This window comes from Phyllostomus hastatus, unplaced genomic scaffold (assembly GCF_019186645.2).
Source record: "Phyllostomus hastatus isolate PE091 unplaced genomic scaffold, TTU_PhHast_1.1 phas_contig_40, whole genome shotgun sequence".
NCBI lineage: Eukaryota > Metazoa > Chordata > Mammalia > Chiroptera > Phyllostomidae > Phyllostomus > Phyllostomus hastatus.
Genome location: NW_025333872.1, coordinates 20,398,143 through 20,412,960, shown reverse-complemented (window position 1 = coordinate 20,412,960; position 14,818 = coordinate 20,398,143). Strand labels below are relative to the sequence as shown.

At 34.7% G+C, this 14,818-nt stretch overlaps 1 protein-coding gene across 2 annotated transcripts in view; it reads left to right on the top strand.

Moving 5' to 3' along the window:
- The window catches only part of KHDRBS2 (KH RNA binding domain containing, signal transduction associated 2), a 546,662-nt gene that overhangs the window by 176,336 nt on the left and 355,508 nt on the right, over positions 1–14,818 (top strand). For both annotated transcript variants that reach the window (XR_006786163.1, XM_045843530.1), the window contains exon 3: positions 924–1,040. Coding sequence is in view for 1 of the 2 variants with exons in the window: in XM_045843530.1 (XP_045699486.1) it covers positions 924–1,040 (117 nt within the window). In the remaining variant the exon portion in view is untranslated. The remainder of the gene's footprint in view (positions 1–923; positions 1,041–14,818) is intronic.

Below are 14,818 nucleotides of genomic sequence, written 5' to 3'. Positions count from 1 at the left end.
ATCGCCATTAAGTATGGTATGTTGCTTACTGTGAGATCATGGATTTTCTAAGAAATGGAAAAATTAGAAAAACTTAATTTTATTTATCTTTGTCCTTCATGCCCCAACATACTTTTGATGCATTTTAAGCCCTGTGTATTTTTAATTCAGTTATTGATTATCTGAGTGACTTGGTTTGATAATGATTTTTTTTGGTAGATAACAACATGCTCTGATCAGTGCTCTCAGTTCGCCTGTTTTTAACCATGATTCAGAATGAATAAAAAAGCTGGGCAGACGCCCCCACCCAGAACTTTCCACTTAGACAAACTGATTTGCATATATCCTCTATCTGCAGTGTTTTACACTTTATGTGTCCACACTCTTTATTTGCTGATCCTAAGCACAGCTCTTTAACATAGAAAGTGTAAGATTGAAGAAAAATTGAATCTGTTCTTTTTCAATCATGAATTTTGCAAGAGAATATTATGGGCACAGACCATGGTTAACAAACATGAATATGCAAATTTTATTTAAAAATCAGTTTTAAATATTAACTTTTGCAATTTTGAAAGTGCATAGATATGTTAAAATTATCTATGTCAAATTTGATTAGAGAAAAATGCCCTTAGAAACTTTATGAAGTATAGTGCTTCTCCCTACTTTCTTAAAAAGGTGATTTATTTATTTGTTCTATAAAGGGTACATTTAACATATTATTAGTCTTGGCATCCTTTTGGGAAGGGACAGGCCTTTTCAAAGGATCCCAGATTAGTTTCTGAAATAGTTTCTTGTGTGTGTGGTGTGTGGTGTGTGTATGCATATGGCATAACTCTCTTCTCAATGGTAAAGTTTGAAAAATCCATAACCCATCAATTATTCTTGGTGCAAATAGTCATTCTTCTCTGCCTTAAAACCAACATTCTATTGATTTTGTTTCCTAGTTCAATTTTGTGGGGAAATTGCTTGGACCAAGAGGAAACTCCTTGAAGAGGCTACAGGAAGAAACGGGTGCCAAAATGTCTATCCTGGGCAAAGGATCGATGAGAGACAAAGCGAAGGTACTGAACTTTGGATTTGATGTTTAACGCATAGAGGAGGTTACCTGTACCCACTGATGGCCAAATTTACAAGTACATCTCAACTGTTCTCCCATCATTTCCTCTGACTTTCACCTGGTGGCACCATCTGTTGCACTTTCCAATGACTCCTCTATTTTCATAAAAATTAATAATTGGCCTTTTTGTTTCAGAACATGTAGTTCTGTACTTTTAATCTTTTAAATCATTGTTGTAGGTTGTGATCAAATGCTTTCACTTGAGTGCCTTCTGTAGGATGTTTCTATATGTCTGTGTTCACCTTCTTCAATTTCCTGATGGGTTCCCTTTTCTTTCTTCCACTGCATCACCTCATCACATCCGTTTTATCTCCCTGCTCTATTTCACTTTGATCTTTCCACCTAAAGCAATTTGAAACACTAATCTGCAAATCTAAGAGAGTTGCACTTTTTTTGCAGTGTTTTAGTGATATCAAACAACTCACCTGACCCCAAAAGAACAATAGGCTAAGAAATATATCAACATTGATGTTTGAAATGATTTATCTCACATCTGAACTATATCATTTTTCCATTTTATAAAATGATAGCAATTCTCTCTGTGTTAGAATTCAACACTTTGGAACATAAGTATTTCCAGGGATTTATTCTTAAAGAATCTTTTAAAATTCATTGAGAAAGGGTGGATGTATTATGGCAGTATTATTTGACTAGGCTGCACTCTTCTGATTTGCTGTGTTACCATGGAAAATAAAATGATAAAATATCTGCCCTGACCTGTGTGGCTCAGTTGGGCATGGTTCCACAAAGCGAGAAGCAGCTGTCGTTCCCAGTCAGGGCACAGGCCTGGGCTGCAGGATGGGCCCTTTTGGGACCATGTGACAGTCAGCTGGTCGATGTTTCCCTCTCACATTGATGTTTTGATGTTACTCTCCCTCTCTTCTCCCTCCTCTTCTCTCTAAAAGTCAATAAATAAAGTCTTTTTTTAAAATGTTCAAACATCTTTTTTATGACTGTGAGAATTACTTGAACAATAAATAGGAATTTTGTCTTTGGGCTATAAAATGGAACATCTTAAATGAAGAAATGTATAGTGAGAAATATCACAGACCTGGTGCATGTTGCATACACAAAATATCTTAACTGTAGTAAGTCTGTATGTGGAGCTTAAGGAAGACTCTCTATTTGACTGCTGTTTTCAGACTGGATCGATAGTCAATTCTAAACTGCGAAAGGGATGCTTCTTACTAGTCTTTTGAGTAACTTTTAGTTACTCTATACTGTATATAATTTCAAAAGTAACTACATTCTTTTTAGGTTTTCTATATATGCAGACTTATTGAAACCATAATCTGCATAAGCAGTTATATATTCTTTAATGTTCTCTTTGCTATATGTGTTCTTCAGATATCTCACTTACAATATAAACTTCATGTTGTATGCTTTTATCTCTTACATATTCTTTAAGATTTAGATCAGACATCATCTCCCCAGCAGGACTTCCCTGAACAACTATAATAGGCTTATTATTCTCTTTTTCAAGTCACATATTTTACTGAAATTTTCTGTTTATTCCATTAAACTGTAAGCTTCCACATGCCAGAGAAACGTCCTTGTCAGTTTTGCCTGTGCCAAGTCTTCATGTAGTTTCTCCCTGTCTTTTAAAATAGATGGGTGTGTATTTCTTATTCCCATATATTTGGAAATTTTTTCCTCTTTATAAAGTTTTAAATTGGATTATTTTTTCCTCTGAGCATGTTAGGTACCAGAATGAGTATTTCAAAATTTAGCATGAAACAAATTTGCTTCCATTAAGTTTCTATTAGGTTTAATTTATTGATATTACTTCTTACTTAAAATCCTGTTTCTCATTGATTATTTTTTGATTCATCATGTTTGGCTATTCTTTGAGTATTTTCATTGTTCTTTTATAAAATAAAAACATTTAAGAATAACAATAGCGCCTGGCTGGTGTAGCTCAGTGGATTGAGCGTGGGCTGCAAACCAAAGTATCGCAGGCTCGATTCCCAGCCAGGGTACATGCCAGGGTTGCAGGCCACGGCCCCAGCAACCGCACACTGATGTTTCTCTCTCTCTCTCTCTCTCTCTCATTCTCCCTCCCTTCCCTCTCTAAAAATAAATAAATAAATCTTTAAAAAATAATAATAACAATAGCAATAATCATAATGTATTATACTATAAAATACCTGTTTTAGAATCCAGTAAGACCCTAACTACAAAGTATGTTGAACACACAGTGGATATAAAAGTACAGATATGGGTATGGAAAGGTTTACCTTAGTAAATGCTTGATTAAAATAAAAATTAATCCTTGGTAAATTATAGAGTAGTATGCTGCTATTTGCTTTTCTGCAGGATCACCTAAAAATTCAGGAAGATTTTATATGATTTTATTTTTCTAGCACAATTCTTCAGATTTTGCAGTGGAAATATGTATGTGTATATGTATATATACAGCCATACAGGCATATATTTATGCATTCATTGAAGAAGTACTTACTAGACATACTATGTGTCATTCACACTTCTAGTGACAGGTATAAATATGACAAACATGGTTTTGCTCTTGGAGAAACAGACAATAAATAAGTGAATAAACACATACTTTTGGGAACTGGTAATTGTTATGGATTAAAAAAACAGTAGGGAAAAGAGGTAAATGGTGGTGGGAACAATATTTTGTTACAATGATCAAATTTGAATCTGGATAATAAAAGGAACCAGCCATAGAGAGATCAGAAATAAGAGAGAGAATTCCAACTGTGATGACTCTAAGGGAGAATCTGTGTTCTCATCTGTAACCATATCCAAGAGTATACGACTATTATGGCAACTGTAGCCACATCTTTGTTTATAATGACCCTTATTCCCATTCAACTTCAACCTGATTTCTTTGCTCACCTTCATAGCAAAACTCACTCAAAATGTCATTTGCAGCCAGTTGCTGTCAACCGTTCTTTAGTGTTTTTCTTCTAAGTCCTCAGGACTGGCTCCTCTTCCTCTTCTAGACCTGCAAACCCAGGCATTAGTGCCATTATACTTATGTATGTGTATATTTATATGCTTATGTATGTGTATGAATGAAATACATATGTATTAGATATTTAATTGCATATATGGTATTTATATATTTATCTCTATATAAAGCAAATATAAACAGAGAGAGAGAGTGAGAACTAACCAAAATATTGAAAGAGATGTATAGAAAGATTGAGAGAAATATCTTTGCCAACTTTTAGGGCCTCAATGAACACAGTATGAGCCATGTAGTCTTAAGATTCAGAGATAGCTTTTTTTGTTTGTTTTGTGTTTGTTCAAAAGCAAATCTCATTGAAAGAGGAAATGGAAAACAGCTTGTATGAAATTGAATGGTGCTTGGTAGCTCAAGCCCTACTAAAGTTGGTGTTTGTTTGAAGTTTATATCAGCAGGCATTAAGGAGCTCAACACACAACTGCAAGTCAGTTTTTCACCTTCTATCCAACAAATACATACATATATACATTAACGAATGACTTACTGAAGCATACAAAGCACTCCTTTTGCACCTGCAGGCAGAGCCTGGGTCAGCAGCCTGCCTGCAGTCCGATAGCCAGGTGCCTTTGCAGAAAAACTGGTTTAATAGCCTTCTTTGCTATTACTGGCCTATGTCACCTTTCTAGGAAATGGTGCAGATTGTTTTTCTGGGCTAAGTATGCTGTTGGGATGATACACAATGTATGTCATAAACTTGATCTTTACCTTATAATGGAAGGAGATATTTGGATAGTTGTCTAAATCAGGACCAAATAACTGTGAAAAAATATTTCTTATATATTAGGGGGACCCCCCAAACCAGGATTTATTTATAAAAATTATGTATTTATGCTTACATGTTTAAACTTTAGTCAACTTCAAAGTACTCTCCATTTGATACAATACACTTATTGAGACATTTTTCCATGGCTCAAAACAGTTTTTGAACTCATCAATTTTGATGCCTTTTAGTGTGTCTGCTGTTCTTTGTTTCACCTCTTCTACATTGGCAAAACATTTCCTTTTGAGGACTTTTGTCATCCAGGGAAACAAAAAAAGCCACCTTGAGTGAGATCCCGTGAATAGGGAGAGTGGGGTATGGGGTAATGCTGGTTTTGGTCAAAATTTGCTGAACACTCAGTACAATGTAGACAGGCATACTTGTAACTCACCCATCATGAAATGAGCAAATGCATTGAAAAGAATCTTAAAAAAAAAAAATCACTGAGGCCAAACAGCCCCTCACAACCTCTGCTGGTACATGGATGCAGATAGGTTCCTAGAACGCTCACCCGGTGAGAGAAGCCTGGACTACAACGGGCCCGCCCTCCAGAAGATAATTCCTTTTTTTGCTCCCCCATATTTGCTATGTGTACAACTGTAGATTAAATATTATGCTGTATAGAAAATAAGAATTGGACATGACTCAAACCCTCACAAAATTCAGACATCCTTATCTGTTTAACACTTTGTTTAAAAAAGGTAAAAAAGTATCAATTACTTGAATTAGTAGGTAAAAGAATGATGAACTCATTTTGTTGTGCTTTCATAGGTCTAACAAGCCCTTTTAATCCTTAGAAAAATAGGAAATTTAAGATTTGTTATAAGATTGTCATAAAATTAACTGCATAATATAGACAGTAGTTCTAATGTTCTAGTGTAGTAAGATAATAACAAGTTTAATGTTTTTATTTGTTTCTTCATTGTTGTTTTTGATAGTGGTGGGTAAATATTCCTTTACATTTTGTTATATCTAGCCAATAATCCCACATGCAATGAAAGAAAAAAAAACACAAACTAAAATGTAGTCATTTCTAAGATAATACAGCACCAAAATTATACCTTATATTCATGATTTCATCCCCATATTAGTCAGATCACAGAATATGTGAACTCATATTCAACTAAAAACCATCTACCTTGAACAGACGCTAACTTTTTAATTGTGTTGATAAAAGCTATTCTTAGAAAATCTGGAAAGTTAAAGATACAGTATGTTTGCTGTATTTGAAAATACCTGAGGAATTTAACCAGCAGTTCAGAAAAATCTTTAAAGTCTAAGTTCTTCATGCACCATATGGCCAGCTGGTTCTAAATAACCATACATCTGCCAGCTTCACGAGCAGCGGCTTCTGGGGATTCTTCAGGGGTAACTTACTGTAGCTTCCATAGAGTGTTGCTATTTTAAGTAATGCTGATGACGAAGGTGATGAAGGAGAGCAGAGGAACAGTGGTTCTACAATCTTATCTTTGAAAAGAGTGAGGAACAAACACATTATTCTAAGAAAAAAGGTTAGAGATTATCAGACAAAGGCTGAACACACCCAGATAAGAGTGAGGAAATAGGAAATCATGAAAGATCTTGCATCCTTATCTATTGTCCTTAAATGGAAATCACAAATGACCATGTTGCAAATAAAATTACATTTGTAATGCAAGGTATTTTGGTACATCTATTAATAAGCTTGTTTGAAATTATAGCAGGTGGTTTTAAAACAGGAGTTGAATATATGTCGAAAGTAAAGTGCTGTTTGGTGGTGCATTATTTGAAAATGTGTGATAATTCTCAAGGCAAGTCTTTCTCTCTTTGATGTGCTAATAATGTACAGTTTCTGTTTTATAATATGTCATGTATTTGGTGATGGAAGCTATAGTAAATCCTTTCTGAATCCATGGCAAGACTGATTTTCATCAACAACAAAATCAGTAAAAGTCTTCAAAGTAATGCGTCTGCCTGGTGGGCAAGGCGAGTGTGAACCCCACACCAGTCCTGTGTTCTCAATTTCGCTTCTGGGCTCCGCCTCACATGAAACAGCCGGGTAGTCTCTCAAGTCCTGATGCGTGAGCCCACACTCTTTGCTTGTCAGTCAGACTGGAACTGGTCACAGAAACTCTTGTTTCAACTTTTTAATATTCCTAACAACAAAGCAATTGGTAATCCCACAAAACCAAGAGCTTAGACTCTCTGATTTTACTTTAAGCTGTGTCCATGATAAACTACCCAGTAGATTAACAACATTTCTTTCTCAATTTCCCCCTGCAGAAAAGAATGTCTAGCCCATCTTGATTTCCAAACAGAGATAGAGAAATAAGCATAATAGATTGCACAAGTAAACTTGAATTTGTGAAGAACAAGGAGTGTATCATAAATTACAGATAGGTGGGGTTTTACTTTTATTTATTCACTGCATTTTTCTGTTTTTCTGATCTGAAGTCTGAGAAATTATAGTAACATTAAAACACCCCACCTGAACAGTAGCATATGTTATTAGGAATGTTTTATTATAAATATATATTTTGTGCAAATACAATGAAACTTGTGTTTCCATGGTAAACCAATACAAGATTATTTCAATCTGTGACATATTTGGACTCCAAGTGACCAAATCATCAAAATAGTTAAGTTTGAGTTGAAGAGTGAAATATATTATGATATTAATGAAAAATAATAATTCACATTAGCATTTTCAACTCTTTTATATATAATCATGCACTCTAATGTGCTTTTATCTTAGATAAAAAAAAAACTAAACTAAAAGTCATTAATCTGCCCATGCTCAACTCTTCATAAGTTTGAACAGTAGAGGATAAGGTAGCAATGTTTTATGTATGGTGAATCAAAGTTATGTATGATTTTAAATCATTAATTTCCTCTAGTCATGGTTTATTCACAGCTAGACAAATTTATTTTAATTTTTTTGTAATTAAGACCTGCTGTTTGGAAACTTCCAAGGACCTATACACACAGGATCATATACCAAAATATACTATTTAATATTACTAGTACATAGTTTTTCCTCCATAGTACATTGTCACTTGTCACTTGCTATAGGGACTGCACTCTTATTTCCCATGAGGAGTGAAAGAAGGGCATCACAGAATCAAGCTATCTCACATCATGCGGTAGGGGATTTTTATTTATCAAGCTATTAAAAAATCCAATATATGAAGAGAGAAAATGTCTATACATTTCTCATTCTTTAAAAATGTATTGTTGTTCAGTTACAGTTGTCTCTCATTTTTCCCTATTTCTGTCCTCTACTCCATCCTCCCCCACTCTCACAGTCAATCCTTACCACTGTTGGTGCCTCTGTAAGTCAGAACTAATATAAAGAATTTTTTTTTTACCATTGAGAAAGTCTATCTTTTTTTTATCCTGAGCTGTATTGTTGCCTCAAAATGTTATAACCAAAGCTCAAATGAGAGATAACAAATGTAGAAAGAGACCAGATATGTCCTGGCAATATTTAAATTCTACATTCTGTATTAAACTGTATTACACTGTAGCAGTTTAATAGATGGTTGCAGATTCTTTGACTTTCTTTTAAAAATTGATAAGTAGGGTCTAATTCTATTCCCTTTAAATCTGGATAGTTTCAGTGACTTGTTTGTAACAGACTGCAGAGGAGTTGTTGCTTCATTATTTTTTTAATGAAATTTATATATATATATATATTAAGATTTTATTTTTTTATTTTTAGAGAGGGAAGGGAGGGAGATAGAGAGAGAGAGAGAAAAACATCAATGTGCGGTTGCTAGGGGTTATGGCCTGCAACCCAGGCATGTACCCTGGCTGGGAATTGAACCTGCGACACTTTGGTTCGCAGCCTGCACTCAATCCACTGAGCCACGCCAGCCAGGGAAATTCATATATTTTTTAAGATTTGATTTATTTATTTTTAAAGAGAGGGGAAGTGGGGGAGAAAGAGAGGGAAAGAAACATCAGTGTGTGGTTGCATTTCATGCACCCCCCTACTAGGCACCTGGCCCACAACCCAGGCATGTGTCCTGCCTGAGAATTGAATCAGTGACTCTTTGGTTTGCAAGCTGACACTCAATCCACAGAGCCACACCAGCCAGGGCTGATTTCTAAGCTTAGGTTGGAAAACACTGTGAGTCTTTTTTCATTTGCAAGAACACTATCTTTTGGAGCTGTAAGCTGCCTGGCAAAGATTCTGATAATCCTCGGTTGTCCCTTGGGAGGAATTCAAAGTTCTATGAGAAGCGTTGTATATATGTACCAGTGGGAAGTCCCAGTTGAGCCTAGCCTTTGAGTGATCCCAGTCCAGGCACTACACATGCAAGTAAAGAACTCTCCAAATGATGTTAGCCTTTAGCATTTGAAAGATCACCAACTGCTTGAGTCTTCCTGCCTGCAGGTCCAGGCTCAGGGAGCAGATAGAATTTATCCTCATTGTACTCTTTCTAAATTCCTTACCCACAGAATTCATACACAATGAACGGTTATTTCAGGCAACAAATTTTGACATGGTTAGTCATGCAGCACTAGGTAATTGGAATACATTCTTACTACTTTATATGCGTGATTCTTTTTTGTTTTTTAATTTAATCTTCATTGTATTTTTTAAATTATTTATTTATTTTTAGAGAGGCAAGGGAGGGAGATAGAGAGAGCGAGAAACATCAATGTGTGGTTGCTGGGGGTTATGGCCTGCAACCCAGGCATGTGCCCTGACTGGGAATCGAACCTGCGACACTTTGGTTCGCAGCCCGCGCTCAATCCACTGAGCTACACCAGCCAGGGCTATTGTATTTTTTTCCATTACCAGTTAGTCCCCCCAGCAACCACCAGAGTGTTGTCCATGTCCATGAGTCCTTTTTCTTTTTTGCTCAAGCCTTCCACTCCCTCACCTCCCCCCTCCACTAGCTGTCATCCTGCTCTCCATATGATTCTCAACATTGTTAGCAATTTTCCGAATACTAGATTCATTCTCTTGCATTTCTACTGTCCTCTTCATGGCGATTACTACAGACTGATAATTTATGGGGTTTTGCGTGGATTTGTGTGTTTTATGCTTTATGTTATTGTTTTATTCCTTATATTTTCAACTTGTTTGAATTCTCAAATCAAATGATTGAAGCACTTAACAAAGTTTTATTTCAGAGTTGCCATAAGAGAAAAGGCTTCTAAGGGGCAATTTGAAGATTTCTTCTTGATAGAGGCATTTTATGCGACGTGGACACCAAACATGGAGCATTCTAGTTAAAAAGTGTTAGGCTAATTATAAAAGCTGGTTTAAGGTCTTTGCACCTTTGAGTGTCTGGTTTAATGTCACATGACTCAAGATTAATTGGACATGTAATTCTAATTTCTATGTAAGGCTTCTTAATTTTACTACAAGCTAAGACAGCAAGAGCTCAGGTATTTTATCAGGGAGGCTAGATGGATCCCATAAGAGAAAATAAATTGCACCATATACAAAGTACCAGACTAAAAGTAAGATAGCTTTTTTTTTCAGTCCCTTTTTTGATCAAGTTGGATGACTGAAGATTTGTCTTAGCCAAATAAAATAAAAATAAAAACTGGCATTTTTGTGCTGAGAACATAAACTGAATTTGTTGCTTTATAAAGAGCAGGACAGGATGATAGCTAGTGGAGAGGGGAGGCTAGGGGGTGGAGGGACTGAGCAAAAAGGAAAAAGGACTCCTGGACATGGACCACAGTGTGGTAACTGCTGGGAGAAGGGAGATCTAGAGAGACTAAAAGGTAATGTAAAAAAATTATGATAAGGATTAAATTTTAAAAAGCATATGACTATCTAACCACTATACATAGCCTGAAACTAATGCAAAACTAATATAAAATAATATTGAATGTAACTGTAATTGAAAAAAAAGTAAAAATTAAATAGAAAACAAAGAGAAAAAGTAAGTGATTTTTAAAACATTTCTTATAGACTGTAGAATTTAGCTGTGGGATTAAATTATCTGATACATGACTGTCAAGATTACTTACAATATCTATACCCATTGTCATTTATTTTTTACCAGTTGCCTATATTAGAGAAGAATTTCTAAGCAGAATCCTAAGGTGACTCAATTTAGTGATATACATTGAGGTGTTGTTAGTAATATTTTATATTATTTAGTCCTGCACATATACTACATATTTAGTGACTTATCTCTCTTGCTACATATTTTGAAGAATATTAATAGTATCTGCTTTATTTTTTTTACCTTACATCCTATCTTTGTTTTGCTCACATATGCAGTAACCAAAGCAACTGACCCCTCTGAATGTGTCTGCATTTAATAGAATCGGGTATTAGAAGAAACATTTCCTACATAGCTTTATTTTGCTAATTGTAAGACATAATACATTTTTAATTTTACAAGTAATTTTAATGCTAAGCCAAGTGAGAATGATTATCTTAAAAGTTAAATAATAAAGATACTTTATTTCTTAGAAAAGCCTTTTTTGAAGAAGTTGTTATGTGTGCATGTTTTTAGAAAGATGCTGTTAAATGTTTGCTTTAAATTGTTGAAACTTGATCCCAATATAAGCCATGTTCTTTGAAGAGAAACTTGGACGACTTGTTCTAGCACAGCTTGGGGAATTTGGAGAGACTAGAATTTAGGTAGTTAGAAGGGTAATGGGCCCAGAGTGGGATTGCTAAGAAGAAAATCCTGCACTTAACTTAAGTGCACTATCAGCCCTAATTTGGATTCTGAATTTCATTAGTTGCAGTGATGTTTATTTGCCTTTGTATTCTGTTTTCTCCTTATTAGTTAATTCCACAAGTCATTTAAAAGTTGAATAGTGGTTTCCCAGTCATATATATCTGAATCTTACCTTACCAATTTTCAAGTAGTGTGCCTCAAGAATTTTTAAAAACTGCAACACCTGACTATTTAGTCAGGGGCACTGACCTCTTTTCTCAGCCAACACAATAGCCATCTGGTGTGAATGAATCAAAATTATACCTACTTTGTTTTGTCAGATGGGCAAAAACTATAAGGTACTTTTTGGAATGCCACAAAATTTTAGTAATTAGCTTATGTGTGTCATGAGATGAAAAGGTTTTGAGTCACTGCCTTAGCTGAGTTGAGCTGTACTGAATACCTGAAAATTTGTTTGAACACTTGACAACTCTTAATAGAAAGTAAAGAGGTCTATATTCTGGCTACAGGTAATGATACCGAACAAAATCCACAGAAAGACAATGTCACCAGCTCCTCAATCTAATGAAGAGTAAATAACATTACTGAGTTCACTGTTGCTTTCTGTGACTGTTGGTTCATGACAGTGAAGCCAAAATGACCGAGGGAAATGAAATGCCCAGGGTATAAATAAAATCTTATATGTTTTGCTGGGAACAAAATCGATTGCCCCACTTGACTTTTTGCAGCCAGGACAATGTTTTTCACTCTTCCAGGGATGCTTTTGCAAGGTGTTCTATCTGCACTGTGCCCACCAATTATCCAATGCTGCTTGTTAATTAAGCATACCAAAGGTTAATACGAAAGGAGTTTTATGTATTTTTGTTAATATCTAAATATCAGAAATCATCTAGATTTTGTAGGTATATAATTATTAACATGTACAATTCTGGCATTAGTATGGGGTTTAAAAAAGAGGCAAAGTATAGTCCTTGATTCAGAGAATTTGGAGTGTCTCCAAATGCTTTCACATTCACATTCCCATTCCCATTTCTGAACTCTATTTGCTGCTTCCTTTTTCTCAATAATAGGCTTACTGTTTTCTCTTCCTTTTATAAAGTTTTGCATGTTTAGAAAAATACTTTATTTCTATCATTTAGCACATTTAGGGAATATTTTTCCTAGTAGTTCAAATTTTTTTCTTTTCATCTATCTACCTTTAAAATAATTTAAAACTAAAGTAATTTAAAATCAGAATAATTTCCCACCATTTATATACTGAATCACTCTCATTTCTATTTTATTGAGTATTACTGGAATGTGTGAGAGATTTATTTAGCAGTTGCACCATATTATAGTTACTTAAATAAAACTCATCTATGTCAGTAGTCATCCTGATAAATCCAGGAACATAAACAATAAAGAATAAAATAGTAAGCAGCCAAATGAATAGACATATCCTATCTTGTCTTGAGTTAATATGTTCAGGATCTCAGTTCCATATTTTAGATTTAAAAGTTTTATTAATACTCTAATGATAACAATAATCTAAACGTATGTGAAAACTTTTGTTATGAGTATTATTTTTCTTCCAGAATATTTTAAAATTTGAACAAGGAGAGACTATGTTGTTGTGGTGTGTGTTTTTTTCTTTTTTTTTTTCTTTTGCAACTTTCTGGCTTTAATGTAGTAATCTGGGGCATAATAATTAAACCTGAGCAATTCTTAATGTTATGCAGATGCCTGTGTGGTTGATAGTTTTTATTCCATTGATCAGAGGTATAACATGTTTCCAAGTCATGTGCACACAGGCGCATAGTACATTGGCTTATGTAATTTTGAAGTTGGCAGAGAAGGTGAAGATATTAGTTTAATTCATTTATTTTTATAGCAAAATATATTATTGCCAAAGAGACAATAATTTGCTTGTGAATCCTGGGAAATTACTAAAAATAATTAATTATTAGGTATAGAAAAGAAACAAACATGAAAATACCTTCCTTTAACTAGCAGATTAGTATCAAGGAACCATAGCATTGGAAGAGATAGGCTTTACTACACTTTCTCTTGATGTTAGTTGAACTATTACACCCAATATAAACAGAAAATGGATGCAAATTATTTTAAATAATGTAAAATTGTTTTAAATAATGTAAAATACACTACATAAGATTGAGTTGACCATGATGCTTCATCATGATCTGGCCTCAATAAAATTGAGTAGTTTATTATAATTTACTTTAAAAAATGCCTTCATCCATCCTCCTTTCTGTTTCATAGACAGAGCACACCCTGGATGGAAAAGGGGAAAAGAGCTCCTGTGCTGGGATGCCTGAGTCAGCAGCCGACAAGACACCCTGGGGTGTGGCAGCTGTCTGCACTCGGTGGCATCACAGTCAGAGAAGTGCGGTAACCACTTGGCAACGCTAGCCCACCCTCAGGGGAAGACTAGGAGCACCAGGGGTTCTTCTGAGAAGTCTTCCTGTTTCTAGAGCTCCTAGGTTCGTTTTCAGGAGGATAGAGTTCTTCTCACTTCTTCACCCCTGTATAATTTTATAGGTTAGAAAATTGATCACAGTATTTTTTACCCCACATGTCATACACTTTCTTATATATTGCTATAAATTATTAAAATTATAAGCCAAAAATGTAATTTTATTATTGACATTTTCCCTCTAACCATCAGTTTTATTAAAACCATCAGGGCCAGATTATTACTCTTTTTTTGCCTCACTTGTATTGGGAAATAACTTATATAAATGAAAATCTACCATTTTAAAGTATACAGGCACTCATACTTTTGTTCTTATTACTATCAAGGAAGAATACATCTGTCACTCCAATATTTCCTTTGGGCTTCACTCTTACCCTGGTTCCAGTGACCACGGGTCTGTTGTATGTTGCTACCATTTAGATTTTTCCTAGAATTGTATAAAATTATCTACACAGTATAGATGTATGGCCGAATTCCTTCATTTACCATGTTTTTGAGGATTCTCCATGGTGTGTGTGTGTGTATCAGTAGTTTGTTCTGTTTCATTCTGAGAAGGTTTCCCTTGTGTGGCTACACCACAATTTGTTTCTCCATTTTTCTTTAGGTGGTAATGTAGATTGTTTCCAGTTTTGTCCACCATGAGTAAGGCTGCTGTGAAGCTTCATGTATGCATTTGTATTGATACATGATTTCATGATAAAGAATTTTGAAAGTATATATCAAAATTTAAAGCACAAGGACATTTATACCATCTTTTCATTAATATAATAAACATATTTATCATAGGAATGTACATTTTTAGAGAGTTAGAAAGAAGTACTCCTAATGTATTGGTTGTATATTTACTCTCTGA